This window comes from Pelophylax lessonae (genome assembly GCF_965119305.1).
Source record: "Pelophylax lessonae genome assembly, chromosome: 11".
In the NCBI taxonomy this organism is placed as follows: domain Eukaryota; kingdom Metazoa; phylum Chordata; class Amphibia; order Anura; family Ranidae; genus Pelophylax; species Pelophylax lessonae.
Window position 1 is genome coordinate 207,729,445 of NC_138778.1, and position 27,389 is coordinate 207,756,833.

At 43.7% G+C, this 27,389-nt stretch overlaps 1 protein-coding gene across 3 annotated transcripts in view; it reads left to right on the forward strand.

Annotated features, from left to right (window-relative positions):
• The window catches only part of ZNF512B (zinc finger protein 512B), a 73,516-nt gene extending 46,992 nt beyond the window's left edge, over positions 1-26,524 (forward strand). For 2 of the 3 annotated variants that reach the window (XM_082271528.1, XM_082271529.1), the window contains exons 10-17: positions 2,289-2,381; positions 3,804-3,902; positions 6,112-6,279; positions 8,901-9,104; positions 9,818-9,919; positions 16,439-16,501; positions 20,130-20,228; positions 25,785-26,524. In XM_082271528.1, the coding sequence (XP_082127654.1) occupies positions 2,289-2,381; positions 3,804-3,902; positions 6,112-6,279; positions 8,901-9,104; positions 9,818-9,919; positions 16,439-16,501; positions 20,130-20,228; positions 25,785-26,072 (1,116 nt within the window). In that variant the 3' untranslated portion in view covers positions 26,073-26,524. The remainder of the gene's footprint in view (positions 1-2,288; positions 2,382-3,803; positions 3,903-6,111; positions 6,280-8,900; positions 9,105-9,817; positions 9,920-16,438; positions 16,502-20,129; positions 20,229-25,784) is intronic. The other variant, XM_082271530.1, reaches the window with a different exon arrangement.
• Positions 26,525-27,389: the final 865 nt, after the last annotated feature.

Sequence of the window (27,389 nt, forward strand, 5' to 3'; positions counted from 1 at the left end):
GAGAAGGCGTTTTGGTGCGCTCTGCCTGATGGAGCAGGTTAATAACTCTCCTTGTAGCGTCAGGGGCCTGTCTCCCCTTAACAAACCCCATCTGGTCCTCCTTTATCAAAGTGGGCAAAATTAAAGCGATCCTATTAGCTATAAGTTTAGCGTATAACTTAATGTCACTGTTCAGAAGAGATATCGGCCTATAGCCAGCAGGGTCAGTGGGAGATTTACCAACTTTAGGAATTGTAATTATATTAGCTTGTAGCATTTCAGTGGGTAATATGCCCAACTTAACCGTATTTGAAAAAAGGTTCAACAGATGGGGTGCTAGTTGATCTTGCATGGACCTGAGATATTCATTTGTGAATCCATCAGGGCCTGGAGACTTATTTAAGGGCATTTGGAGACACATTTATATAATCTATGGATTGCCCTATACATGCCAAACAGCAGATGGAGGACTCTCCTGCTGACGTCTATTGCAATTTGACATCCCGAACCTGCAGCTGTCAGAATACCCAAACAGTGACTGCAGCTGATAGGACGCAGTCAATGATTCCGCTCAATACCAAGCAGTTGGTGTCAAGACTGAGCAGTAGCTGAAGGGAGGAAAGTTCTCTGATTATCTAGCTCCAAGCTGCCAGACCCCTCAATGGATTGCAAACTTGCCCAGACATATTAAAGTCATTAAAGTGAATTAAATAATAATTAATTCTTATCCTGTTGATATATGTATGTATGGCACATGCCATAGACACACACAGCGTGGCTTGCCCCACCCCACCTTTATGCTCACAGGATTTAATTGACAGCAACAGGAGCCAATACAATAGTAGAGTGGAAAAAATAGCACGTACAGAAAATGAGAAAAAATGCTGCAGAGATAAGAAGGCACAACTGAGAAGAGATTTCTCCATATGACATTTCATGGTTGGTTGTGCTAAAGTTTTTAGAAGTCGGCACATCTAGAGGAATTCTCACATATCTCATTTGATGTAAGAGCCACGCCACGCCACATTAGCAATCCTGTTACTGGCATTAAATTGCAGGAATCGCAAAAGAAAAACTACATTTGCCGCTATGGTGCCATACCATTGGTGAGAAATCTGCAGAATCTCTCTTTCCAGTAGAGTATCAGAGAATGGAGAACACGCCTAGCTGGTTCAGCCAGCGGCAAACAGTATAAGAATATGTAATTGTTGTTTTTGCTCTCTTGACACTGTTGCTAAATTGAAACTTAAAATAAAAGAACTCCCTTCAATAAATATAGTGGATAATAAAGGGCGGTGTGTACAGGAAGAGGGGGGGGGGTAGAAATAAAGGGGGACAGTGCATAAAGGAAGGGGGCAATGTGTACAGGAAGGGGGGGTGTAGGGTTAAAGGGCACAGTGTGAAGGAAGGGGAGATTTGGCGTTAAAGGGGGGCAGTGTGTACAGGAGGGGGAGTGGTGTAGTGTTAAAGGGGGGCAGTGTGTGCAGGAAGGGGGTGTAGCATTAAAGAGGGTGGTAGTGTGTACAGGAGGGGGGGTGTAGCATTAAAGGAGGCCATTGTGTGCATGAAAGGGGGCAGTGTGTACAGGAAGGCGGGTGTAGGGTTAAAGGGCACAGTGTGTGACGGAAGGGGGCAGTGTGTTCAGAAAGGTGGTAAAGCGTTTAAGGGGGGCAGTGTGTGCAGGAAGGGGGGTGCAGTATGTGCAGGGGAAATAGGAGGGAGGTGTATACAGGAAGGGGGTGTAAGGTTAAAGACCGGGGGGGTATTATGTGCAGAAAGGGGGGCAATGTGTACAGTTAAATTTTTTTTGGGGGGGGGTGGAAGTTGCTGGCCTTGCCTAGGGTGTAAAATAGTCTAGCACCGGCCTTGTACTTACCCCTCCCTCAGCCTGTGCCACCGAACTCTGTAATCCCAGCACTTTCAGAGGTGTTGATTTCCTGTTCCCTGCTGCGCTCAGTGGTTTCCTTCTGCTGCTCTCCACCTCACTGCTTTGTCCTGTAGTCATGTTGGCAGTCGGCAGCAGGAACCACTGGGGACCAGGAGCATTGGTCCTGTCAGTGGAGAGTTGCTACCAGTGTCAGGATTGCTAGTGTGACATGCGTATTGCGCCTTGCATAAAGTACACAGACGTAAATTTTACCTGGCAGGATCCTTGATGGCAGCTGAAAGTTTATATATGCAAACCTTCCTCATTTTCTGGGATATTTAAAAGTGCCTATTGTGTTTATTAGTAATCTTCTCCATTTAGCCTACCAGTCTTTTATGTCTCCTAAGAAAGTGCCCTAACTTTGGATCTTTCTCTCCATCAGCTCCAAGAAGCTCTGAGGTGTCAGCACTGCAGGAAACAGTTTAAATCAAAAGCTGGACTGAATTACCACACTATGGCCGAACACGTCAATAAGGTAATAAAATAATCTTTACGTCACCTGTCCTTTTGGGGTCACAAATTAGAATTATAGCAGCTTTTGATTGAGAATAATATCCCTTGGAGGCCTAACGAAATTCTGTAATGTGCCAATTCAGGGCAACTTAACACATTTGCCTTATTCCACCCATCTCCAGCACCATGCATTTATCTTTTCTTTGTTCCCCTGGCACCTCTTTCAGCACAATCAGTTCTGTTTCCTGTTCGTACTTTTAGGTATGGAGGGGAATGTGACTATTGCCAGCCATAGACGGTTTGAATCTTAACCAGTTCAGCAGGGACTGGCCAAGAATTAAACCATGTATGGTTCTGCTGATTGTACCCAAGTTGATTGATCCATCAACTTGGTACAACCAGCCTGTCAGATTTTTCATGTGATTATTGCAAGTGGCTGTTCTCCCGGCCTGGATGGCTACCCCTGCCCCCCTGCTGGGAGAACACAATAGCTCAGTGGGAGGGATTCCCCCATCAACACAGTCAGTGTGGTTGCAGGAAAGAAAATCGCACCATCTGTGGTGACTTTACTATATGTGGTGGCACTGGGTCAACCAGTGCTATCACATAGCTAGTTATAAAACTCCAGTGCTACACAATTATTTCCTTCCACTTCTTGCAGCAGAATGGAGTGGCAGGGGAAACAAAAGGAAGATAGCTATTTGCGTCTGGAGTGATCTGCATTACAGTGAACCTGATGCTTTGTCCTGTATTGGTAAAGCATAGATTCTATCGCTCTTAAATAGCGGACCCAAAAGTAATATTCTAGTGATGGGTGGAAGCTGGTTGGCTGAACTACCCACCGGCTGTAAAAAATGTAATTGTAATTAACGCCAGCATGTTTCAGTGTTTTATATATCCCTGATGTTCTTCTGCCGGCTAACAATGGGGCCCTTTAAGAGCATTGGTGCACTTAACGACAGTCCCAGTTAAACTGCATGCAGCATAGGTACGGTATAGTCTTGGCACAGGTGCAAGGTACATGTTGTTTAGATGCAGTAAAGGTTTGGTATAGGAAAACCCTGAAACATGTTGGTCATAATTCATAATTTATAATTTATTAACAAAAAAGTTATCGTTGAATGAGAACCATACATTTCCCTTTCTGTATAGGGCTGTGCCTGGATTAAAGCAGGGTGATCTTTTTGAATGTACTCTATTATGGTGATCATATAGTTTTTTAGTAAGCAGAGCCATGTATGTTTTTTCCAAGAAAATTTCCCCCAAGTGGTCTGCATTGGCATGGCCAGTTTTGAATCAGGAATTCTGCAGCAACATCAGTTTTGCTGCAAAATCATTTCACCCATCTCTACGAATGATCTGACTCTCCTGCAATAGCCCATCATGATGGCCATGGGATAATTGTACTTCCCTCAGTCTTTGATCTTTCTCCACTTCCATTTAGTCTTCCAGCCCTGACGAGGTCCCGGTGGATGACCCCAGGGAGCGGGAACGCCTGCGCAAAGTTCTCAAGCAGATGGGAAAACTGCGCTGCCCCAAGGAGGTAATTCCTTAGGACAAAGAGAAAATCTGGAGAGCAAGTTTGTCAGGCTGACTGTCATTTTCATAAAGAGCTGTAGGTTCATGTTAATCAGGTGTAAATTATTGATTTATTAAAAAATGTTACAATATTAACTGTAAGCCTGTGTTTAAAGCTGTACCTCATGAAAACAGAAAAATATGTCATTTTTAGGGCAAACTGTATATGTGAACAGTGATAGGTGCTAAAGACTTCCAATTTTGTTCAGCCAGCCTACATTGTGATGCAGACATGCTTGCCAGGCAGCAAAATGACCTAACTTTTCTCCACTGCAGTTAAGCAAAATACAATGCTCAAAAAAATTAAGGAACAATTTATTCAGAGTACAGCATCAAGTTAGTTAAACTCCTTGGATATTGATCTGTTCAGTTAAGTAGCAGAGAGGGTTGTTAATCAGTTTCAGCTGCTTTGGTGTTAATGAAATTAACAACAGGTACACTGGATGGGTAACAATGAGACAACTCCCAAATGGTTTTACAGGTGCACAGGCCACTGAATTTTTTTTCCCCTATTCACTTTTTTGACTGCTTTTCACTAGTTTTGCATTTGGCTAGGGTCAGTGTCACTACTAATTAGCATGAGGGGATACCTGGACCCTATAGAGGTTGCACAGGCAGTCCAAAACTCCTCCAGGTTGGCACATCAATACGTGCAATTGCCAGAAGGTTTGTTGCTGTGTCTCCTAGCACAGTCTCAAGAGCATGGAGACAGCAAGTTTCTCTAGGAGAGCTGGGCAGGGCTGTAGAAGGGTTTTAACCCTTTAGAAGGACCGGTATCTGTTCTTTTGTGCACGGAGGAACAGGATGAGCACTGCCAGAGTCCTACAAAATGACCTCCAGCAGGCCACTGGTGTGAATGTCTCTGACCAAACAATCAGAAACAGACTTCATTAGGGTGGCCTCTAGTGGGCCCTGTGCTCACTGCCTGGCACCGTGGAGCTCTATTGGCATTTGCCATTGAACACCAGAATTGGCAGGTCCGCCACTGGCACCCTGTGTTTTGCACAGATGAGAGCAGGTTCGACCTGAGCACATGTGACAGACATGAAAGGGTCTGGTGAAGTCATGGAGAACGTTCTGCTGCCTGTAACATCGTTCAGCTGACCGGTATGATGGTGGGTCAGTGATGGTCTGTGGAGGCATATCCATGGAGGGACGCACTGACCTCTTCAGGCTAGGCAATGACACCCTGACTGCCATTAGGAATCGGGATGAAATCCTTGGACCCATTGTCAGACCCTACACTGCTGCAGTAGAACATGGGTTCCTCCTGGTGCACGACAATGCCCGGCCTTATGTGGCAAGAGTATGCAGCCAGTTCCTGGAGAATGAAGATATTGATACCATTGAATGGCCCCCACGCTCGCCTGACCTAAATCCAATAGAACACCTCTGGGACATTATGTTTCGGTCCATCCGATCCCACCAGGTGGCAACTCAGTCTGTTCAGGAGCTCAGTGATGCCCTGGTCCAGATCTGGGAGGAAATACGCCAGGACACCATCCGTGGTCTCATTAGGAGCATGCCCCAACGTTGTCAGGCATGCATACAAGCATGTGGGGGTCATACAAACTACTTAGTATCATTTTGAGTTGCTGCAATGGAATTTCAGCAAAATGGACCAGCCTGCTGCATCATTTTTTCACTTTGATTTTCGGGGTGTCTTTTAATTCAGCCCTCTGTAGGGTGATAATTTTCATTTCCATCAAACTATGTGGCATCCTTTCATTCATAACCCATTAGCTAGTCCTCATCACTATAGATATCCAGCATGAGATTTTTCCCCATTGAGATCTGATGTGTTTTCGTAGTGTTCCTTTAATTTTTTTGAGCAGTGTAGTTTGGTTACCAACCTGCCCCCAGCCTGTGAGTGGACAATGAAGGAGCATCAGCAGACCCATGAGATTTTCGCCCCCTGCTTTCCTCTCCTGTAGATATAATTATGGTATTAGCCTGCTAGCAATAGAGCTATCTTGTACTGACCCTTCCTGTCCTGTTGTGTATTATATCTAATATAAGGACAGATTCAGGTGCTGTTACTATATGTTACAATGTACATTGAATAATTTTAAATGAATACACAACTGGACTTAACTATGTTTAACAACTGTCATTGTAGTTAAAAACACAGTGTTTTCCCTTAGAATTACCCAGCACGTATTTTTTTCCCCCAGAATTGCATGGCTTCCTTCTCCAGTCTAATGGGTTACCAGTACCACACACAGCGTTGCGGGCGAGAGCAGTGCGACCGGGAGAAACTACACTTCTCTTGTCCTCATTGCAGCAAGGCGTACCGATCCAAAGCAGGGAGAGACTACCACGTGCGCTCCGAGCACTGCACAGTAAGTTCAAATTTGGTATCTGAAGTGCAGACTATGAATACTGCTGGAGCTGTTCCCATAGCAGCCAATCAGATGTTCTTCTCTTTTTCCAGAAGAAGAAAAGCCAAATACTAACTGCATGCTATGGGCAATACCTCCAGCAGTTTTCCTTGGTTTGAATTTTTTAAAGTGGTTGTAAACCCACTTTAATTACTTTTACCTATAGGTAAGCCTATATTAAGGCTTATATTAAAAGGAGGTGTCTGAAGATAAACTGCATACACCCGCCCGGCGCTCCCAATTACAATATATATTTGGAATAAATATATATAAATTTAAAATAGTGGTATAAGAAGTAAAATAACTTGTGCAATAAAATAGTGTGTATCTATGTACACTAGCAGCCACTGTAAACAAAACACTCTATATCAAAAAAATGTGTCAATGCAGATCACAGTGTATGGTCATAGTCCAGCATGCAACACATTCAGCAGCTGCTGAATGTGTTGCATGCTGGACCATGACCATACACTGTGATCTGCATTGACACATTTTTTTGATATAGACTATATTAAGGCTTACCCATAGGTGCTGTAAATATCTCCTAAACATGCACCGTTTAGGAGATATTTGCAGTGCATGCAGCCCATGACGTCATCGGCCCATGCGCTCTGAAGAAACGGCCGCCCGTGCCGTTTCTTCAGAGCCCAGTGCCGTGACTGGCCGCTCCCGCGCGGGAGTGGCGTCACGCGGCTCCAGCCAGTAATACTGCCGGAGTCCGCAGACCCGGAAGAAGATGGGTGAACATGGATGCGGCCAGCAGCGTGGACATCGTGGGCTTCGTTGGAGGTAAGTGTCACATAATGTGCTTGTATGCAATGCATACTAGCACATTATGCATTTACTTTGCAGGGAAGAAAAAAAAAAATTTGAGGAGTTTACTTCCTCTTTAAACCCAGTTTCAGGGATTACTCCCTTCTTAATTTAAAAGTGTAATGCGAATGTTAGCCACGGTGAACTTGAACTGTTTTATAGTGGTTGTAAAGGCACAAGGTTTTTTACCTGCATGCATGAAGGTAAAAAATCTTCTGTGTGCAGCAGCCCCTTTAATACTTAACAGAGCCCCCTCTCTATAAGTTCTCTCCGACATTTGTTTTATGATGCAAGATGTTGTGCTATCATTATGTTTTTTCAGTCTTTTTATGACTGGGTGTGCTTGGCACACACTGAGATGTTCATGCATTCATTGATATTGTTCCATAGCTACTTACCATATTTCATGTCGGATTGTACGGTCTACGTTCGGTTTTTCTTTGTCTTTTTGAAAAAAAATTTCAATAAACAGAACTTAAACAAAAAACAGAACCCCCCTCTCGATCCAGCGATGTCCACGGGAGCCTTGCCTCTCTGGGGACTCGCACTCCTGATTGGCTATTGGCAGCAGTGGGAGCCATTGGCTCCCGCTGCTGTCAATCACAGCCAGTGAGTCAATCAGGAGACGGAGGGGCGGGGCCAAACTGCGGCTCCATGTGTGAATGGACACACAGAGCAGTGGCTCAGCGCCCTCATAGCAAGCTGCTTGCTGTGGGGGCACCTGACAGAAGGGAGGAGCCAGGAGCACCGGCGGGCCCAAAAAGAGGAGGATCTGGTGCAAGACCACTGCACAGAGCAAGTAAGTATAACCTGTTTATTATTTTAATGTAAAAAAAAAAAATGAGGGTTTTACAATCACTTTTAAACTCTTTTTATTGCAAAGTTTACAAAAAACAACACAAAAAAACAGAAGAAAATGTGCCAACATGTTAGCATAGAAATATTGTTTGATCAAGTACAGTAAGTATTACAGAAGGCAGTCAGGCACATATCCAAGAATGTCAAATAAAGATAATACCCATAAAACAACTGCAAAACTTGGTGTGTTTTTCTTTCTGCGGTGATCCTGCTAAATATAGGAAAAACATGGGGGGCACATATACCAGTGTCTCACATCCAAATAGCCAATCACTCCCCTCCCCCAGGCAATGCATCAGGGTCCCTACCCGGTTAACAGATAGTTTGAGTAGAAGAACACCAGCCATCCCAAATCTTATTGTATTTCCCTGGACATTCTCTATGTTCATAAAGAACTTTTTCATAGGGCAAAATTTGGTTAACAGCTAGTAGCCAATTCTTTACAATCACTTTAAATTCAAAAATCCCACTCAGTTTGTGCTTTTAGTTCCCTGATGCCAAATTTCACAAAGCTCCTCACGTATAGGTTGGGCTTGCCAGGTCCTGATACGCCGGCTGGGTAACTTCCTCTCTCTCTCTCTCTGTGCTTAACATATCACCAATCAGATTCATACTTTCAAAGCAGGTTTGAATTTGATTGGTGACTATTAGGAGTATATAAGCGCTGACAGCTTGAAGCTTTCTATATGTGAGAAACAGCAAAGAACCTGCAATTGGGTGTGTTTGTGAATTCCTCTCTTATATTACAAATCACTAAGTAAGAAGTTCCCAGATCACCAGATTACTATGAGAAGGCAGTGAGGTGGACTGAGTGCACTACAGCTATGCATGAAAACTGCTCCTGTATGCATTTCAAGGCTGCATTTCACATTTCGCCTGGAGATGACCATTACTTTCTTGTTTCTCCCTAGGACTTGATTAGTCCAGAAGAACCAGAGCAACCATCAAAGCAGGAGGTGGAGATTGAGGACTTTGAACGGACCCCAAGTGGGCGAGTAAGGAGGCGGTCAGCTCAGGTCGCAGTCTTCCATCTACAAGAGATTGCAGAGGATGAGCTGACAAAGGAAGGAAGTCGTAGGAGGATGAAGGAGGACCTTGTACCGGACAGTAAGAGGGTGAGGTAGAGCTCTTCTCTTTGCCCAATGTGACAGTGATCTGCACGCCAATGTATTCGTTATGTGGGCATGGTTAATGACTCACTCCGCGCACAAAACATATGTAACCCTACCCCTTAGAAGACGCTAGATCGCTAGTCCTCTGAACAGAGGACTAGCATAGCATACTAGCTCATTATGAAATACTTACCTTAGAGTGAAGCTCAGTGCGGCCTGCTCACTGCTGACACGGCCGACATGTTCACCCATCTTCCTTCTGGGTTCGCGTCCTCGAGACATCTGATTGGCCGAAGCAACAATGATGTCACTGTTTTATCCACCAAAAGATGTGTATTTTTGTCCATTCAGTTCTGCAATGTACACATCCCTGTCACACAGCAAGGCTGGTATCCTCTGTTGCAGTACATCTAGACCTTGTCCTTCCCCCAGACAGTGACCAGACAGTGAAGGAGAAGCAGCAAACTGATGAGGTTATCTTTCTGTCACTCTGCTGTCTGCTCCTTTCAGCATAATCTGGGCATTCTATAGAGAGGATATAGCCACATAAATATTGCCGAAATTGTTGATCGGATTTACATTTGTCCTGGATGGACGGCTCTTGAACCTACAAAATGCAGACATGAAAGCCTTATAGTAGATCTATAGAGATGCCTGTAAAAGACCCCTTTCTGTATGGAAGAGGTATGACGGCTAACCTGTGTCTTCTATGACAGCTGAACTACCTCCGTCCTGGCCTGCCGACCTTTAACCCCCAACTTCTGGACACTTGGAAGACTATAGTTAAAGAAAACGGCTTCATCTGCTGCCCTAATAATGTAAGTCACTGTGTATAAGTATTCCTAATATCCTTACAATATGGTGTACAACAGGAGTGTTCAATATTTGGGGAGTAACTCCAGACAAAGGAATTGTTTTGTTTTGGATAGCGAGGGGAGAGGAGAGAATTAGAACCTCTCGTTGTTGTTTTTGCTGTCTCCATCTACGCCGTTTAGCATGGATGGAGGAATCTGTTCGATTTCCCTTGTTCAGCTCGTGGATTTACTGTGAGAAATATTTGCATGTATGCAGGGCCGGTGCTTCCACTAGGCAAACTAGGTGGCCGCCTAGGGCGCACTGCCACCTAGGGCGCAGCCATGGCCAGTGCCACATTGCTCTCCTGTTACCTCCTCATACCCTGTGGATGTCACATCTAGAGAGGGCAGCACTTTGTATATGAAGGGGTGTGTATGGTTAAAGGGGGGCAGTGTGGATAGGAAGGGGGTGTAGGGTTAAAAAGGGGTAGTGTGTGCAGGAAGGGGGTGTAGCATTAAAGAAGGGCAGTGTTTACAAGAAGGGGTGTGTAGCATTAAGGTAGTGTGTATATAAAGGGGTGTGTAGGGTTAAAGCGGGGCAGTGTGTATATGAAGGGATGCGTAGGGTTGAAGGGGGGCAGTGTGTATATGAAGGGGGTGTAGGGTTAAAAGGGGGGCAGTGTGTGCAAGAAGGGGTGTGTAGCATTAAGGAAGGTAGTGTGTATATAAAGGGGTGTGTAGGGTTAAAGCGGGGCAGTGTGTATATGAAGGGGGTGTAGGGTTAAAGGGGGGCAGTGTTGTATGAAGGGGGGTGTAGGGTTAAAGGGGGGCAGTGTGTATATGAAGGGATGCGTAGGGTTGAAGGGGGGCAGTGTGTATATGAAGGGGGTGTAGGGTTAAAAGGGGGGCAGTGTGTGCAAGAAGGGGTGTGCAGCATTAAGGAAGGTAGTGTGTATATGAAGTGGTGTGTAGGGTTGAAGGGGGGCAGTGTGTATATGAAGGGGGTGTAGGGTTAAAGGTGGGCAGTGTGAATATAAAGGGGGGGTGTGGGTTAAAGGGGGGCAGTGTGTGCAGGAAGGGGGTGTAGCATTAAAGAAGGGCCATGTGTGCAGGAAGGGGGGAGGGGCAGTGTGTACAAGAAGGGGTGTGTAGCGTTAAAGGAAAGTAGCGTGTATATGAAGGGGTGTGAAGAGGGTTAAAGGGGGGCAGTCTGTACATGAAGGGGGTGTAGGGTTAAAGGGGGCAGTGTGTATATGAAGGGGGTGTAGGGTTAAAGAGGGGCAGCATGTGCAGGAAGGGGGTGTAGCATTAAAGAAGGGCAGTGTGTGCAGGAAGGGGGGGAGGGGCAGTGTGTACAAGAAGGGGTGTGTAGCATTAAAGGAAGGTAGTGTGTATAGGGTGTGAAATGGGTGTAGAGTTAAAGGGGGGCAGTGTGTATATGAAGGGAGGTGTAGGGTTAAAGGTGGGCAGTGTGTGCAGCAAGGGGGTGTAGGATTAAAGGGGGCAGTGTATACAGGAAGGGGGAGTGTGGGGTAAAAGGGGGGGGTCATTATGTACAGGAAGGGGGCAATGTGTACAGTTTTTTTTTTTAGGGGGGGTGCAAGTATCTGGTCTTGCCTAGGGTGCAAAATAATCTAGCACCAGCCCTGCATGTATGGCTAGCTTGACCACTTCAATACTGGACACTTTTACGCCCTTTCCTGCCCAGGCCAAGTTTCAGCTTTCAGTGCTGTCACACTTTGAATGACAATTGCGCTGTCATGCAAAACACTCTACCCAAACTACATTTTTATAATTTTGTTCACACAAATAGAGCTTTCTTTTGGTGGAATTTAATTACCACTGGGTTTTTTATTCTTTGTTAAATAAAGTAAAAAAAGACCGAACATTTTGAAAAAGAAAATACAGTTTTTTCTTTGTTTCTGTAAAATTATTTTGCAAATAAACAATCTTTCTTCATGAATTTAGGCCAAAATGTATTCTTCTACATTTCTTTGGTGAAAATATCCCAAATCAGTATTATTTATTCTGTAGGAAAGTTATAGAGTCAACAAATTATGGTATACCTCATGTATCTCTTGTAAGCAGAGCCCTCTGATTCCTACTGTATTAAAGTGTATTGTATTTGTACTGTCTACTCTCAAGTAGTAAAGCTCTGCGTAAACTGTCTGCGCTATATAAATCCTATATAATAATAATAATAATATATATATGAAAATTGATCAATCCTGATGTACTGACGGCCTAATTTCTTGAGGCCCAAAAATGTCAGGACAGTACAGATACCCCCCAAATGACCCCTTTTTGGAAAGTAGACAGTCCAAGGTATTTAGTAAAAAAAAAAAAAATATATATATATACACAATAAACCCCCCTCCATCGCGGGGGGTTACGTTCCGGACCCACCAGTGAAAAGAAAAATCCGCAAAATAGAAATCCCCTATTTAAATACACTGTAGGCATGTTTTTATAACTTTCACTGTACTTTAAAAGCATTTTAAGGTCTTTAAACACACTTTTAAAACAATAGAAACTAGGGATGCACCGAAATGAAATTCTTGGCCGAAGCCGAATAATAATGAAATGTTTGGCCGAAGGCCGAAGGCCGAATACCGAACGCGGTGTTTCGCATTTTTTCCATTTATTTTGCCAATTTTTTGTCCTCTCTCTTGTCCTCTCGTGTCTCTCTCTCTCTTGTCCTCTCAGTCTCTCTCTCTTGTCCTCTCATGTCTCTCTCTCTCTTGTCCTCTCATGTCTCTCTCTCTATCTCTCTTGTCCTCTCATGTCTCTCTCCCTAAATGTTACTGTAGGGAATGGGATTCAGTGCACACTGCAGCCTTGTACCATAGGGTTAATGTTAGTGACACTGTAAGGATTGGGAAGGATGCTGGGAATGGAAATCAGGAAGCATGCAGGCAGCCTTGTAAATTTTAATTGCAGATACAGGGCACTGGGCAGGTCAGGGTTAATGTGGTAACATCAATTACTCAGTGACAGTCAGTCAGTGTCAGTGTCAGTGTGGACTCGATCAGATTATACAGTGACAGACAGTCTCTCATAGTGGTGGTAGTAGGAGGCTGGAGGTGGACTAGTAGGAGCCTGGAAAGGAGCACAGCCGCATACATACATTACTCACTCGTGCACTGCAGCCCGCCCCACACATTCAGTGAGTCTTACTCTCCTCCCTAGTTTTTTCAATGGCACATTCAGGAAGCTAATCACGCCGTGAGTAGCGGCACAGCGGAACCAATCAGGTGTGCAGGCACGTGTGATTGGTTCGCTGTGCAGCTAATCACGGCGTGATTGGCTTCCTGAATGTGCCATTGAAAAAACTAGGGAGGAGAGTAAGACTCACTGAATGTGTGGGGCGGGCTGCAGTGCACAAGTGAGTAATGTATGTATGCTCACCGCTGAAGTGTCCCGGCTTCCCCTGCCTAACACGGAAGTCTGTGAGTCCTCCTCCGAGTCCCTTCCCCCTGTAAATATCGTGACCTCGGCGATATGAATATCGCCTACGGCCACAGAACGATAGTCGATATCATATCGACTATCGTTCAGCCCTATTGTTCGGCACAAAATTATTCGGCCTTTTGACTTATTCGGCCGAACACCGAAAGTGCTATTTTTTCTATTTTCGGCCGAATGATGTTCGGCCGCCGAATATTCGGTGCATCCCTAATAGAAACACATTTAAACACATAAAAGATACTGAGAGACAGAGCAAGAGCTATGGAAAACACAAAAATATTTAATTATCAATGATTTAATTAGTAAAATAACATTACAGAAAAAAAACGCAATATACCGGGACCGCAAAAACTGAACCGCGATATAACGGGGGTTTACTGTGTGTGTGTGTGTGTGTATATATATATATATATATATATATATATATATATATAATTTTTTTTTTTTTTTAACATACTGTCACCACTGCAGTACTGCATCATCATATAACAGGTGTGGTGGTAATCAGGGACACTGACTGGTGACAGTGCTAAAAAAAAAAAAAAAAAGTTATTTGGAATTTTTTTTTTTCAAAATGTTTTTGATTTTTTATTATATTTTTTAAAACATTTTTTCTGATTAAGGCTCCGTTCACATGTCAGCGTATGATCCGGCGGGCGTAAATCGCGGCAACATCGCTCTGCGTTTGGGGGGCTATTGCAAATCAACGGGCAACGATAGGCGTCCCGCGATTTTCAATAAATCTCCGGATCGTGGGCGGAACCGCGGCGGTTCTGCCCGCGATCATACACTGACATGTGAACGGAGCCTTAGGACATAGGCATTGAAAAAAGCTGATTGAGATTCTAGCCTTCTCTACTTAAAAATAAAAATGTTTTTTTTTTTTTCTTGTGTGTTCCTTTTGGAGATTTCCTACGCCGGTAATGCCTCGTACACACGCAACGATTGTTGGCCCGACCGATCGGCCGTCTTTTGTCCAGTGTTGTTGTGTTGGTTGAAATGTGCTCTAGACTGCACAGGAATTTTATCGGCCAACAGAAACCAACTTCAGAAGTGATGTCATGTGCTGGTTTACTTTCCGTGTGTTTTTTCTTCTCTGAGCATGCCCAGTCTTGCTCATCTGATTTTTGTCTGCCGAAATCTGTACTGACTGACCGAAAAAACGGCCAACAAAAATTTTATAGCCTGCACACCAGATTTTTTTCGGCCGAAAAGTCGCAGTCGGTTGTCGGAAGCATCATACTAACAAGCCGACAATCGGCCAATCGGACGTTGGCCGAAAATTCACGGCCAACAATTGTTGCGTGTGTACGAGGCTTAACACATTGTCACTTGTGCAGGAAGTGAGAGGGTGTAAAATACTGGCAGAGGTTCTAACCAAGGGGTAGGCAACCTTTTGAGAGGTGGACGTCTACCTGAACAACATGAAAGAGATCAACAGTTCGACTCCCTTCTCCTTTTCTTAAAAAAAAAAAAAAAGAAAAAGAAAAAATGTACTAGCAAGGCCTTACTAAAAAGCAAGGAAGGCTTAGAAAAATATAATAAAACAAATTTCACTGTAGAAATATAAACTTAGCCTACCTCAAACGTGGACAGAGTCAGTCGGTTGAGCAGTGGGCAGTGAATGGAGTCAGTAGTTTTTTTTTTTTTTTTACAATTTTTTTTTTTAGCAGCTCTCTTGGGGGCTTTGGAGAAATATCAGGGGTATAAACTAACCTCTGATGTCTCACTTTTGAGACAGCGAAGGGAGATTGAGGAAACACTCCTCAATCTCTATCTCTCCAGCCTCAACTGCACAGAAGGAATGAACAGGAAAAGCCCTGCACTGTCTCCCTGTCCATTCACAAACTGAAACATAGAAAACACTGTTTACTATGATTCAGTTATTATTATTATTATACAGGATTTATATAGCGCTAACGGTTTGCGCAGCCCTTAGCAAAATGAAGGCAGACATTACAGTTACAATACAATTTGGTACAAAAGGAATCAGAGGGCCCTGCTCGTTAGAGCTTACAATCTAAAAGGGAGGGTATAAATGAATACAGTGAGTGATCGGTACCGATCTAAAGTAAGTACAGTATTTCATAATGTGCTAGTATGCAACGCATACTAGCACTTTATGCCATTGCCTTGAAGGGGATCTTTTTTGTTTTTATCTGCTGTGGTTTACTACGGCTTTAAAGCTAGACTCTGATAAAAGCAAATACTGTCCAAATATAAGAGTCATGCGTATTCTTCCTTGAATCTTGGTGTGCTTTGTATTTCTTACAGATCTGTGCAGTAATCCAATGTGAGGCTTTACTTTTTGTAATAAAGACCAGTCGCTACTGCTCTCTCTCCTTGTGGAGGGTGACTGGTCTTGTCTCCGCCCCTGTCTGTAGTTTCTGCAGGCAGCCTGTAGAGGGTGCAGTTGCTGGGCCCCCTCCCACAGCTCTGCTCTCTGCCCAGGCTATGTACAGCACAGTGATGATGTCACGGCTACCTTTTCAAGGTGATATCTGGCTTTGTAAAGGCATTTAGTACACAGAAAGTCGATTATTATCTTTTGTGGCTATTAAGTAATATAATTAAATAAAATACCTTCAGCCCCTCTCCTGAAATCTTCGCTGTGCATCCCTACCATGTGCTGCGTGGGCTTACTGCACATGCAAGTCCGATCCTTCCTATGGCAGGGGGCTGTTATGCATGCAATCAAGGAATAGGAAACAATGGGCTGAGCTCATTGAGTTTCTGTGAAGTCGGCAATGGAAGAGGCCGTGAAATTTTTCTGCATGGGCTGTCGGCGCTGGTCAGTTAAGGACTCAGGAGGGAGGGTGACTGTAAGTATTTTGGTAGGTGGCTACCACTCAGAGAGGTGTACAAAACAATGCTGTGCGCTCAGCCCATTCTTTACTATTGCTTGATTGCATGCATGACAGCCCCCCGCCATAGGAGTACAGTTGTGTTAGGATGTCAGAGCTTCCCCACAGATGTATACAAAATTGTTTTAACTTATATTTTTCTGAATCATGAACATCAAAATTGAAAAGTCTCATTGTTTAACATTGATTTTCTCTTGACTTTTGCCACCAGTGTTGTGAAGCAATATATTCCAGTGTGTCCGGGCTCAAGGCTCATCTTGCCAACTGCAACAAGGTATACAGAATCCATTATAGTGATTTACCATTGTCCTCATTATTGGTGGATGTAGTCATCAAAAGACCCCTGGTAATTTTACATAAAAAACAAAATACACACTATATTGTCAAAAGTATTGGGACACCTTTCTTTACACACACACATGAACTTTAATGGCATCCCAGTCTTAGTCCATAGGATTCAATATTGAGTTGATCCACCCTTTGCAGCTATAACAGCTTCAACTCTTCTAGGAAGGCTGTCCACAAGGTTTAGGAGTGTGTCTATGGGAATGTTTGACCATTCTTCCAGAAGCTCATTTGTGAGGTCAGGCACTGATGTTGGACAAGAAGGCCTGGCTCGCAGTCTCCGCTCTAATTCATCCCAAAGGTGCTCTATCGGGTTGAGGTTAGCCAAGTTCCTCCACCCCAAACTCGCTCATCCATGACTTTATTGACCTTGCTTTGTGCACTGGTGCGCAGTCATGTTGGAACAGGAAGGGGCCATCCCCAAACTGTTCCCACTAAGTTAGGAGCATGAAATTGTCCAAAATGTCTTGGTATGCTGATGCCTTAAGAGTTTCCTACACTTGAACTAAGAGGCCGGACCCAACCCCTGAAAAACAACCCCACACCATAATCCCCCCTCCACCAAATGATTTGGACCAGTGCACAAAGCAAGGTCCATAAAGACATGGATGAGCGAGTTTGGGGGTGGAGGAATTTGACTGGCCTGCACAGAGTCCTGACCTCAACCAAACATTCCTGCAGACGCACTCTTAAACCTTGTGGACAGCCTTCCCAGAAGAGTTGAAGCTGTTATAGCTGCAAAGGGTGGGTCAACTCAATATTGAACCCTACGGACTAAGACTGGGATGCCATTAAAGTTCATGTGTGTTTAAAGGCAGGCGTCCCGATATGTTTGACAATATAGTGTGTGTGTGTGTGTGTGTGTGTGTGTGTATATATATATATATATATATATATATATATATATATATATATTCTATTCTAATAAACATAACTGGGACGTGGTTGTACAGCAACTAGAAGTTTTTACGCACGCAAACCGGAAGGGACGTTCCGGAACACCGCGAGGAGTCGGGTGAGATACAGAGTCTATCTCTTTCAGTCCGCCACGACCACGATGTGTCAGCCCACTTGCTGCGTTTTTTTGCCATTGTTTTATTTATCAAATGTGAGTGTAATACATGAGGATTACTTTTTAATAAAGAGCTTTTACAGTATTACACTATGGCCATTTCCTTTTTCTCCCTATATCCGTGTCACTTCTATGGAGCTCCAGTTCCAGAGATTATCATTAACCCTTGAGAGGGTCCCTGCTTTTGTTTGCCAATATGAGAATATTTGGCATACATATCTGGTGAGTGGACAGCCGAGAGGGAGTGGTGACACTGATTCACGCTGTGTGGTGGACAGTTCTCCTACATGGACTTTGTTTGTTACGGACTTGATTTAATTGAATCACTTTATGCACGGGTGATTATGTTTAGCGCCACTATCTATTGTATGATTGGTTTCTTAATAGGCCTGGTCCTTAAGTGGTTAAAGTGAACCAATATTCCAGCAATAAGTCACATTTATAACTAATTAGTAATAACAATGTAGTAAATGTAACATTTCAAGGATTTTAATTTTTTTAAAGGGGCAATCATTAATTGCTGTGGTGTCTGGACATTTTGAGAAGCAGAGGATCTTGGGTTATTGATGTCAGCAGAGTGTTCAGGCAGAGCTGCTTAGTGGCTGGCTTGTTAATAGTACCCCCCTGATCTCTTGTGGTAACCTCTTGACCTATGCCGTAGTTCTGTATATGGGACCAGGTGCAGGTGTGATCAGGAATCTGCCTGGTAAATTATAACATTTCAAGGTCTTTCATTATGTCAGAGAGTATTGGTTGTTATAAACAGGGCTTTTTTTCAGCAGGAACGCAGTTCCGGCACCTCTAGCACTGAATGTATGTAATGGCAAGGAGTGCTGGGTTGTGCTACATTGTCTATTGATGCTGGCTGCAGAGGGATCTATTAATGCTGGAGTGGATCTATTCCTGCAGGAGGGTTTATTGCTGCTGGGGAGATCTAGTGTGGCTGATGGGGGATCTATTGTCTCTGGAACAGATCTCGTTTTTGCAGGGGGTCTATTGTTGCTGGGTGGGTCTTATGTTGCTGAGGGGTCAGTTGTTGCTGGGAGGAATCTACTGTTTAGGCAGCAGTCTATTGATGCTGGCTGTTGAAGGGTCTATTGATGCTGTCTGTTGGGAGATCTGTTGTTGCTGCTGATGGCCCATTGTTTCTGGCTGGATCAGTTGTCGCTGGGGGATCTATTGTAGTTAGCTTCAGGACATCTAATTTACTGCTTTTCTGTTATCATTAACAAATTCCATAAAAATTACTTAGTACCACAAATATTACTTGGTTCTGTATTTCCAAAAAGGGATGGTACTGGGAGGTGGGTATTGGGTGGAACCAAGGAATGGTTCACAGAGGTAGGTAGGGGCGGAGACAAGGGGTAAGTCCAAAAGAGGGAGTTCCTGCACCTATTCTCTGAAAAAAAAAAGCCCTGGTTATAAATGTCGTTAAAGTGGTTGTAATGGCTGAAGTTTTTTTTTTTTTTTTACCCTAATGCATTCTCTGCATTAAGGTAAGAAACCTTCTATTGTCCCCCAAAAAGAGTTACCTGAGCTCATTCTCAATTCAGTGCTTTGCTGGAGCGCAGCGCTGCAGCTCTCTCTCCCTCCTCACTGGATTCAGAGAAAGCCATAGGCTCCTGCTGCTGTCAATCAAATCCATTGACAAGGGAGCGAATCAGTGGACATGCACGGCTCAGGATCAAGCCTACAGATGTGCCCTATTGGAAGCGGCTTTCTATAATGACACATGGAGAAGGGGATGAGCCCAGAGCGCCAGCAGGGGAACCCACGAGAGGAGGATTGGGGTTGCTCTATGCAAAACCATTACACAGAGCAGGTAAGTATGACATGTTTGTAATTAGAAAAAAATAACTTTACAGCCACTTTGAGCCGGTTCACACTACCACTACCAGAAAGTCGCCCCGTGACTTGAAGAGACTTGTTTAGAGACTTGGAAGAGACTTGTGCACTACTTTGAAGAGACTTGTGCACTACTTTGAAGAGACAGGCGACTTTGTCTGTGGGGAATGCCTGGCTAATCTCTTTCTTCTTCCTGGAAAGTCTGATAACAAGTTGTGTCAATTAAGATAAGGAGGCGACTCCCATTGAAGTATATGGGACAGTCGGATCACAGGTCGCCTCAAAGTAGTACAGGACCCTTCTCTGAAGTCGGAGCAACTTCAGTAGTGCCAATTAAGACGGCACTGATTGATTAACATTGCTTTTGTTATGTCAAGCTACCTGGGGCAACACAAGTTGCCTCACAAGTCGCGCTAGTGTGAATGGGCTCTAAGTGTTGCAGTACTGAGCCACTTTTAAAAAATGCTAGTTCCTGGGCTGCCATGGTGATCTCACTAAGAAGTGACAACCGGGGAATGAGCACAATAATCAGGATTTCCAAAAGAGATGTTAGGGGAAGGCCAGTTCTAACGTTATGCTTTGTATAATAGCAATTGTGACACTTTGTGAGTTTAGCATCCAGCCACTTTGTGTCTTGCAGGGCGAGTACTTGGTGGGAAAATATCGATGTCTCCTGTGCCAGAAGGAGTTTAGTTCTGAGAGTGGAGTGAAGTACCACATCGTAAAAACACACTCACAGGTGAGGAGGAAACTCTTTTATCTTATATCTTCCCAATGACTGCTCTATAGGCCAGATTACCTGCAGTGCTGTAAAAAAGTATTTTCCCCCTTTCTGATTTTTATTTTTTTGCTTATTTGTCACAATCAAATAATTCAGATCATCAAAGAAATGTTAATATTACACAAAGATAACCCTAATAAATACAAATAGCAGTTTTTAAATGAGGATTTAATTTATTAAGGGAAAAAAGCTGTCCAAACCTGCCTGGCCCTCTCTGAAAAAGTAATTTCCAAAAAAAAAAGTAAAAGTAATTGCCGCCCTTAAACCTAATAACTGGTTGTGCCACCCTTGGTGGCAAGAACTGCACTTATGCATTTGCGATAACTGGCAATGAGTCTTTCACATCGCTGTGGAGGGACTTTGGCCCACTCTTTTTTGCAGAATTGTTATGATTTAGCCACATTGGAGGGTTTTCCAGCATAAATGGCCTGTTTAAGGTCACATCTCAATCGAATTTAAGTCCAGACTTTGACTAGGCCACTCCAAAACTTCATTTTGGGTTATTTAAGCCACTCGGAAGCGGACTTGCTGGTGTGTTTCGGATTGTTGTCCTAACCCAAGTGCGCCTGAGCTTGAGGTCAGAAACTGATGGCCGGACATTCTCCTTCAGGATTTTCTGGTAGAGCGCGTTCCATTAATCATTGCAAGTTGTCCAGGTCCTGAAGGTGCAAAGCAGCCCCAGACCATCACACTACCACCACCTTGTGTCACTGTTGGTATGACGCTCTTTATGAAATGCTGTGTTCGTTTTACGCCAGTTATAACGGGCCGCACACCTTCCAGAAAGTTCAACTTTGTCTCATCAGTCCACAGAATATTTTCCCAGAAGTCTTGGGGACAATCGAGATGTTTTTTGGCAAGTGTGAAACGAGCTCTTGTGTTCTTCTTGGTCACCAGTAGCTTTGGCCTTGGAACTCTCCCATGGACACCATTGTTGCCCGGTCTCTTTCTTATTGTTGAATCATAAACACAGACCTTAACTGAGTGCCTGCAGTTCTTTAGATGTTGTTCTGGGTTCTAATTTGATCTCCTCGGTGAGTCGTCGTCGTGCTCTTGGAGTAATTTTGGTCGGCCGTCCACTCCTGCGAACAATTACTTTGTTTCTCATCTATTCTTGAATTTCTTTAGATTACGGCATTATTGTTACTTTTTGAGATCTTTTAGAGTGCTTCACTTTGTCAGACAGCTTCTATTAAAATGATTTCTTGATTCAACAGGTCTGGCAGTAATCAGGCCTGGGTGTGGCATTTTAACTCGGCTTTCCAGACAATGTGGATAATCACAGTTCATTCATGATTTAGCAAAGGGGGGCAATTACTTTATCACATAGGACCAGGCAGGTTTGGACAGCTTTTTTTCCTTAATAAGTGAAATCATAATTTAAAAACTGCATTTTGGATTTACACGGGTTATCATTGTGTAATAAAATTTGTTTGATGATCTGAATCATTTAAGTGTGACAAAAAAAAATGGAAGGAGGCTAATATTTTTTTCACAGCACTGTACCTCTGCATAAGTAAAAGGGCGGCTTGTAACCACTAGACTCTGTTGGGGTCAACGCATGAGTGGTAATCACTTGTGAGGGTCAGTGGTCTCCTATACAGGGCACAGAGAGGTCCCAGCATGTTGGAAAACGCTGAATGTACTTCTTCAACCATCATTCATTTACCTCCATCCTAAATTAGTCTGTCTTTATCTTGCATGCTCGGGCATAAGAAACTAAAGAAGCATAGAAAAGTTTCTCATTGTCTGTTGTTGGTGAGCAATCTGTTATTCTTTGGGTAACCCAAAGCATAATAATAATGGCCGCACACTGAGGATCTTGGCATCCAAAGTGTTTATTGTGGTGTGATTCCACCAATTCAGCTCTCATACCTTTATACTCCATATGGACTACAGCAATGTTTACATTTCTGTAATGGGACTGTTAATTTGGTGATAACTTTGTCATTACACATATGTCGTTTTTAGGGATACAAACATCGCTTTCTTTTGGCAACACCGTCTTGCAAAAATTATTTAATTTTCTTTGTAATCTACAGTGCATCCAGAAAGTATTCACAGCACTTCACTTTTTCCACATTTTGTTATGTTCTACCCTTTTTCCAAAATGGAATAAATTCATTATTTTCCTCAAAATTCTACAAACAAATACCCCACATTGACAACATGAAAGAAGTTTGTTTAAAATCTTTGCAAGTTTAATAAAAATAAATAAAATCCCATGTACATAAGTATCACAGCGTTTGCTCAATACTTTGGTGAAGCCCCTTTGGCACCAATTACAGCCTCAAGTCTTTTTGAGTATGATGCTACAATCTTGGCACACCTATTTTTGGGTAGTTTCTCCCATTCTTCTTTGTACGACATCTCGAACTCCATTAGGTTGGATGGGGAGCATCGGTGCACAGCCATTTTCAGATCTCTCCAGAGATGTTAAACTGGGTTCAAGTCTGGGATTTGGCTGGGCCACTCAAGGACATTCACAGAGTTGTCCCGTAGCCACTCCTGTTATCTTGGCTGTGTGCTTAGGGTCGTTGTCCTGTTGGAAAATTAACCTTCGTCCCAAATACTCTGGAGCAGGTTTTCATCAAGGATGTCTATGTACATTGCTGCATTCATCTTTCCCTCGATCCTGACTAGTCTCCCAGTTCCTGCCGCTGATATCCCCACAGTATGATGCTGCCACCACCGTGCTTCACTGTGGGGATGGTGGGGATGGCATTTGCCCGGTGATGAGCGGGGCCTGGTTTCTTCCAGACATGATGCTTGCCGTTCAGGCCAAAGAGTTCAATCGTTGTTTCATCAGGCCAGAGAATTTTGTTTCTCATGTTCTGAGAGTCCTTCAGGTGCCTTTTGGCAAACTACAGGTTGGTTGTCATGTGCCTTTTACTGAGGAGTGGCTTTTGTCTGGCCACTCTACCATACAGGTCTTATTGGTGGAGTGCTGCAGACATGGTTGTTCTTCTGGAAGGTTCTCCTCCCTCCACAGAGAAACTCTGAAGCTCTGTCAGTGACCATCAGGTTCTTGGTCACCTCCCTGACTAAGGCCCTTCTCCCCCAATCCCTCAGTTTGGCCAGGCTGCCCACTCTAGCAAGAGTCCTGTGGTTCCAAACTTCCATTTATGGATGATAAAGGCCACTGTGCTCATTTGGACCTTCAATGCAGACATTTTTCTTTACCCTTCCCCAGATCTGTGCCTCAATACAGTCCTGTCTCAGAGGTCTTGAGACAATACCTTGGACTTCATGGCTTGGTTTGTGCTCTGACATGCACTGTTAACTGTGGGACCTTATATAAACAGGTATGTGCCTTTCCAAATCCTGTCCAATCAACTGAACTTACCACAGGTGGACTCCAATCAAGTTGTAGAAACAGCTCAAGGATCATCAGTGGAAACAGGATGCACCTGACCTCAATTTTGAGTGTCATGGCAAAGGCTGCGATACGTATGTACATGGGATTTTTTTCATTTTTTATTTTTAATAAATGTGCAAAGATTTAAAACAAACTTCTTTCACGTTTTCATTATGGGCTATTGTTTGTAGAATTTTGAGGAAAATAATGAATTTAATCCATTTTGAAATAAGACTGTAACATAAAATGTGGAAAAAATGAAGCGCTGTGAATACGTTCTGGTTGCACTGTGTATATGTATGTGTGTATGTATGTATATATATATATATATATATATATATATATATATATATATATATATGAAAATAGTAAAAAGATTTGAATGAATACATTGTTACACTATATTACTCAAAGACACGTGCAGACAGTCTGCAAGTGTTATGTTACGCAGCAGCAGCTACATTTTGACAGCCGCTTGACAGCCGCTCCTGCTATGTAATACATGGCAATTCTCGGCTGTCATTTTGACAGTGGGTAATTGCTGGTAATAGACGAGAACGGGGGAGGCAACAGGAAGAGAGGAGCTGAATGTAGGAGAACGTAGGGAATACACCTTGGAATCATTGTTGAAGTTGAGTATAAATCAATATTGACTTGGCCCACCCTTTACAGCTATAACAGCTTCAACTCTTCTGGGAAGGCTGTCCACAAGGTTTAGGAGTGTGTCTATGGGAATGTTTGACCATTCTAACCCCTTTATGGCCCAATAGCCCATATGTGTGGCAGTAAAAAGCTGGGCTTTGACACCCCCATGCCACACATTTGCATTGCTGGGCGGGCAATGTTTATGTGCTGGGAGTGCGCAGGGAGCACAAAGACCGCGCCCGCTCGAAAACAGCTCTCGTTTCAGAGAAAACCTTGGTAGCCGATCATGTCACTTCTGAGATAACCAATCACAATGGTCACATGATTGTCGATCCTTCCCACCCCCTGGACGTTAACTTTTAAAGGGTACCCCTGGGTAGGCAGGAAGGGGGTTAAGCCATTCTGGGTAAGACTCTTAGGATGGTGGCGCTGGGTACAGCAGGAAACACGTGCCACCTGTAGAGTAAGAAAAACTTCTGGCACAAAGCTTATATCTTTTTTTTAATCAGGAAAAACATTTTGGGAGAGAGATCAACAAACCATTCAGAAAAAAAAAAAATAGAAGAACATTCCAGAGATTCCACACATAAGGAAATGCAATATCAAAGAATGGCCACATAGCATAATCATGACATTGATATGTATAGCAATAAAGATTAGCTTTGACCTTCTTTACTTAGCCACTGGAAGAGAAAACAAAATTTTCTCTATCGTCCATTGACAGACGCAGCTCTTATATTTCTTAGACCGTTGGGTTCGGCAGGAAAAAATTCACTGACACTCCAACAGGGGCTGTCCTTCACGGCATAACCCCACACACTCTCTGCCACAAGCCAGTAGATTTGTTGGCATCTTCAGATGCATCCTTTGGCCGCAAAGTTTTGCAGGCTGCTGTTTAAAGAGACTTGTTTTTCTCTTTCAGGGGTTTATATTTGCTTTCTATTGGTAAACTCCTGTGGTTCCTGGTTGCGCTTTGTTACCCAGTTGGCTATGTTTAGCCTTTGGAAAAACGTTACCTGTTTTTTTTGGTTGTGTTCTTCCCACCACTCAAGCCTACACTGCTTTGGCATGTCCCTATGGTATAAGAAGCATAAGAGCTGCGTCTGTCAATGGACCATAGAGAAAACTGGATTTTTGTAAGATCTTACCATAAAATCCTTTTCTCTGAAGTCCATTGACAGACGCAGCTCCCGCCCCTCTGTTATGGGGGATGGTTTGTGTCTTCTTTTTCACTGCTTGCTACGAAACTGTATTGTGGCAGAGTGTGTGTGGGGTTATGCCGTGAAGGACAGTCCCTGTAGGCGTGTCAGTGAATTTTTTCCTGCCTAGCCCAAAGGTCTAAGAAGTATAAGAGCTGCGTCTGTCAATGGATTCAAGAGAAAAGGATTTTATGGTAAGTTCTTACAAAAATCCAGTTATTCTTCCTACCGAAAGGAAAAAAAAACACTTTCTACAGTTGTCCCATAGTTGAGTTGTCATAGTGCAGTGCCTAAATCTTTTTGTATTCCCAGAACTGGTTCCGGGTTTCTGCCGTCTCTTCAGCTGTCAAAAGGAAAATAAAACAGAACTTCTCCTCTAATAAGTCAGCAATGGAAGTGAGCGGCAAGAAGAAAAAGAGGAAGATCGAGGAGACACACTTGGTTTGTTCCACCCGTACTGCCACATCCCTGGACAAAGAGACTGCGCTTGCACTAAATACACACTCGAACACAGCCACGGGTAGCGTTATCGCTAATGCACATAATGTGGAGCCCCAGGAGAAAATTCAGAAAGCCGCAACATTTAAGAGAGGGAAATAACACAATATGACGCATGGCGCCAAGCCCAGAATCCAGTTTTGTAGCCTTCAGTAAATGGTATGTATGGCGTTTCTGAGGCTTTCACACTGATGCACTTCTGCCACCTTGCACAGGACCAAATAAGATTGATATAAATATCGCTCTTCAGATTTATAATGCGGACTGAGGAATAAGAAGATGTAAATGATTCTGTCAATATTAAATTTTAAACTGTGGAAAAGGAAGCGACAGTTGATGAGAAGTCACATGGCCAGTTCTTAGTTCCATCAGAGGAACCCAAACTAGGGAGAGAAAAATTGCTTAGCACCCATGATTTTGACTGTTTGAAGGGCTTAGAAATGAGCACAATAATTGGGAGAACCATTGGCTTGGTAGGAAAAGTCTGCTCCATTGCTAGACTGGGACAGTGTACACTATATTGTCACAAGTATTGGGACGCCTCCCTTTACATGCACTTGAAGTTTAATGGCATCCCAGTCTTAGTCCGTAGGGTTCAATATTGAGTTGGTCCACCCTCTGCAGCTATAACAGCATCAACTCTTCTGGGAAGGCTGTCCACAAGCTTTAGGAGTGTGTCAATGGGAATGTTTGACTATTCCTCCATAAGCGCATTTGTGAGGTCGGGCAGTAATGTTGGATGAGAAGGCCTGGCTCACAGTCTCCGCTCTAATTCATCCCAAAGATTTTCTATCAAGTTGAGGTCAGGACTCTGTGCAGGCCAGTCAAGTTCCTCCACCCCAAACTCGCTCATCCATGTCTTTATGGACCTTGCTTTGTGCACTGATTCAAATCATTTGGTGGAGAGGGGATTATGGTGTGGGGTTGTCTTTCAAGCATTGGTCTTGGCCCCCTAGTTGCAGTGAAGGGAGCTCTTAAGGCGCCAGCATACCAAGACATTTTGGAAAATTTCATGCTCCCAACTTTGTGGGAACAGTTTGGGGATGGTCCCTTCCTGTTCCAACATGACTGCGCTCCAGTGCACAAAGCAAGGTCCATAAAGACATGCATGAGCGAGTTTGGGGTGGGGCAACTTGACTGGCCTGAACAAACATTCCCATAGACACTCCTAAACCTTGTGGAAAGCCTTCCCAGAAAAGTTGAAGCTGTTATAGCTGCAAAGGGTGGGCCAACTCAATATTGAACCCTACGGACTAAGACTGGGATGCCATTAAAGTTCATGTGTGTGTAAAGGCAGGGGTCCCAATGCTTTTGACAATATAGTGTATGTGGACATCTGTAACCATCTGGTCATAAAGCAAAACACCGGTGTGGTCAGGCTTCAATGGAAGCAGTCATTGCATGACTAGTGTGTGTATA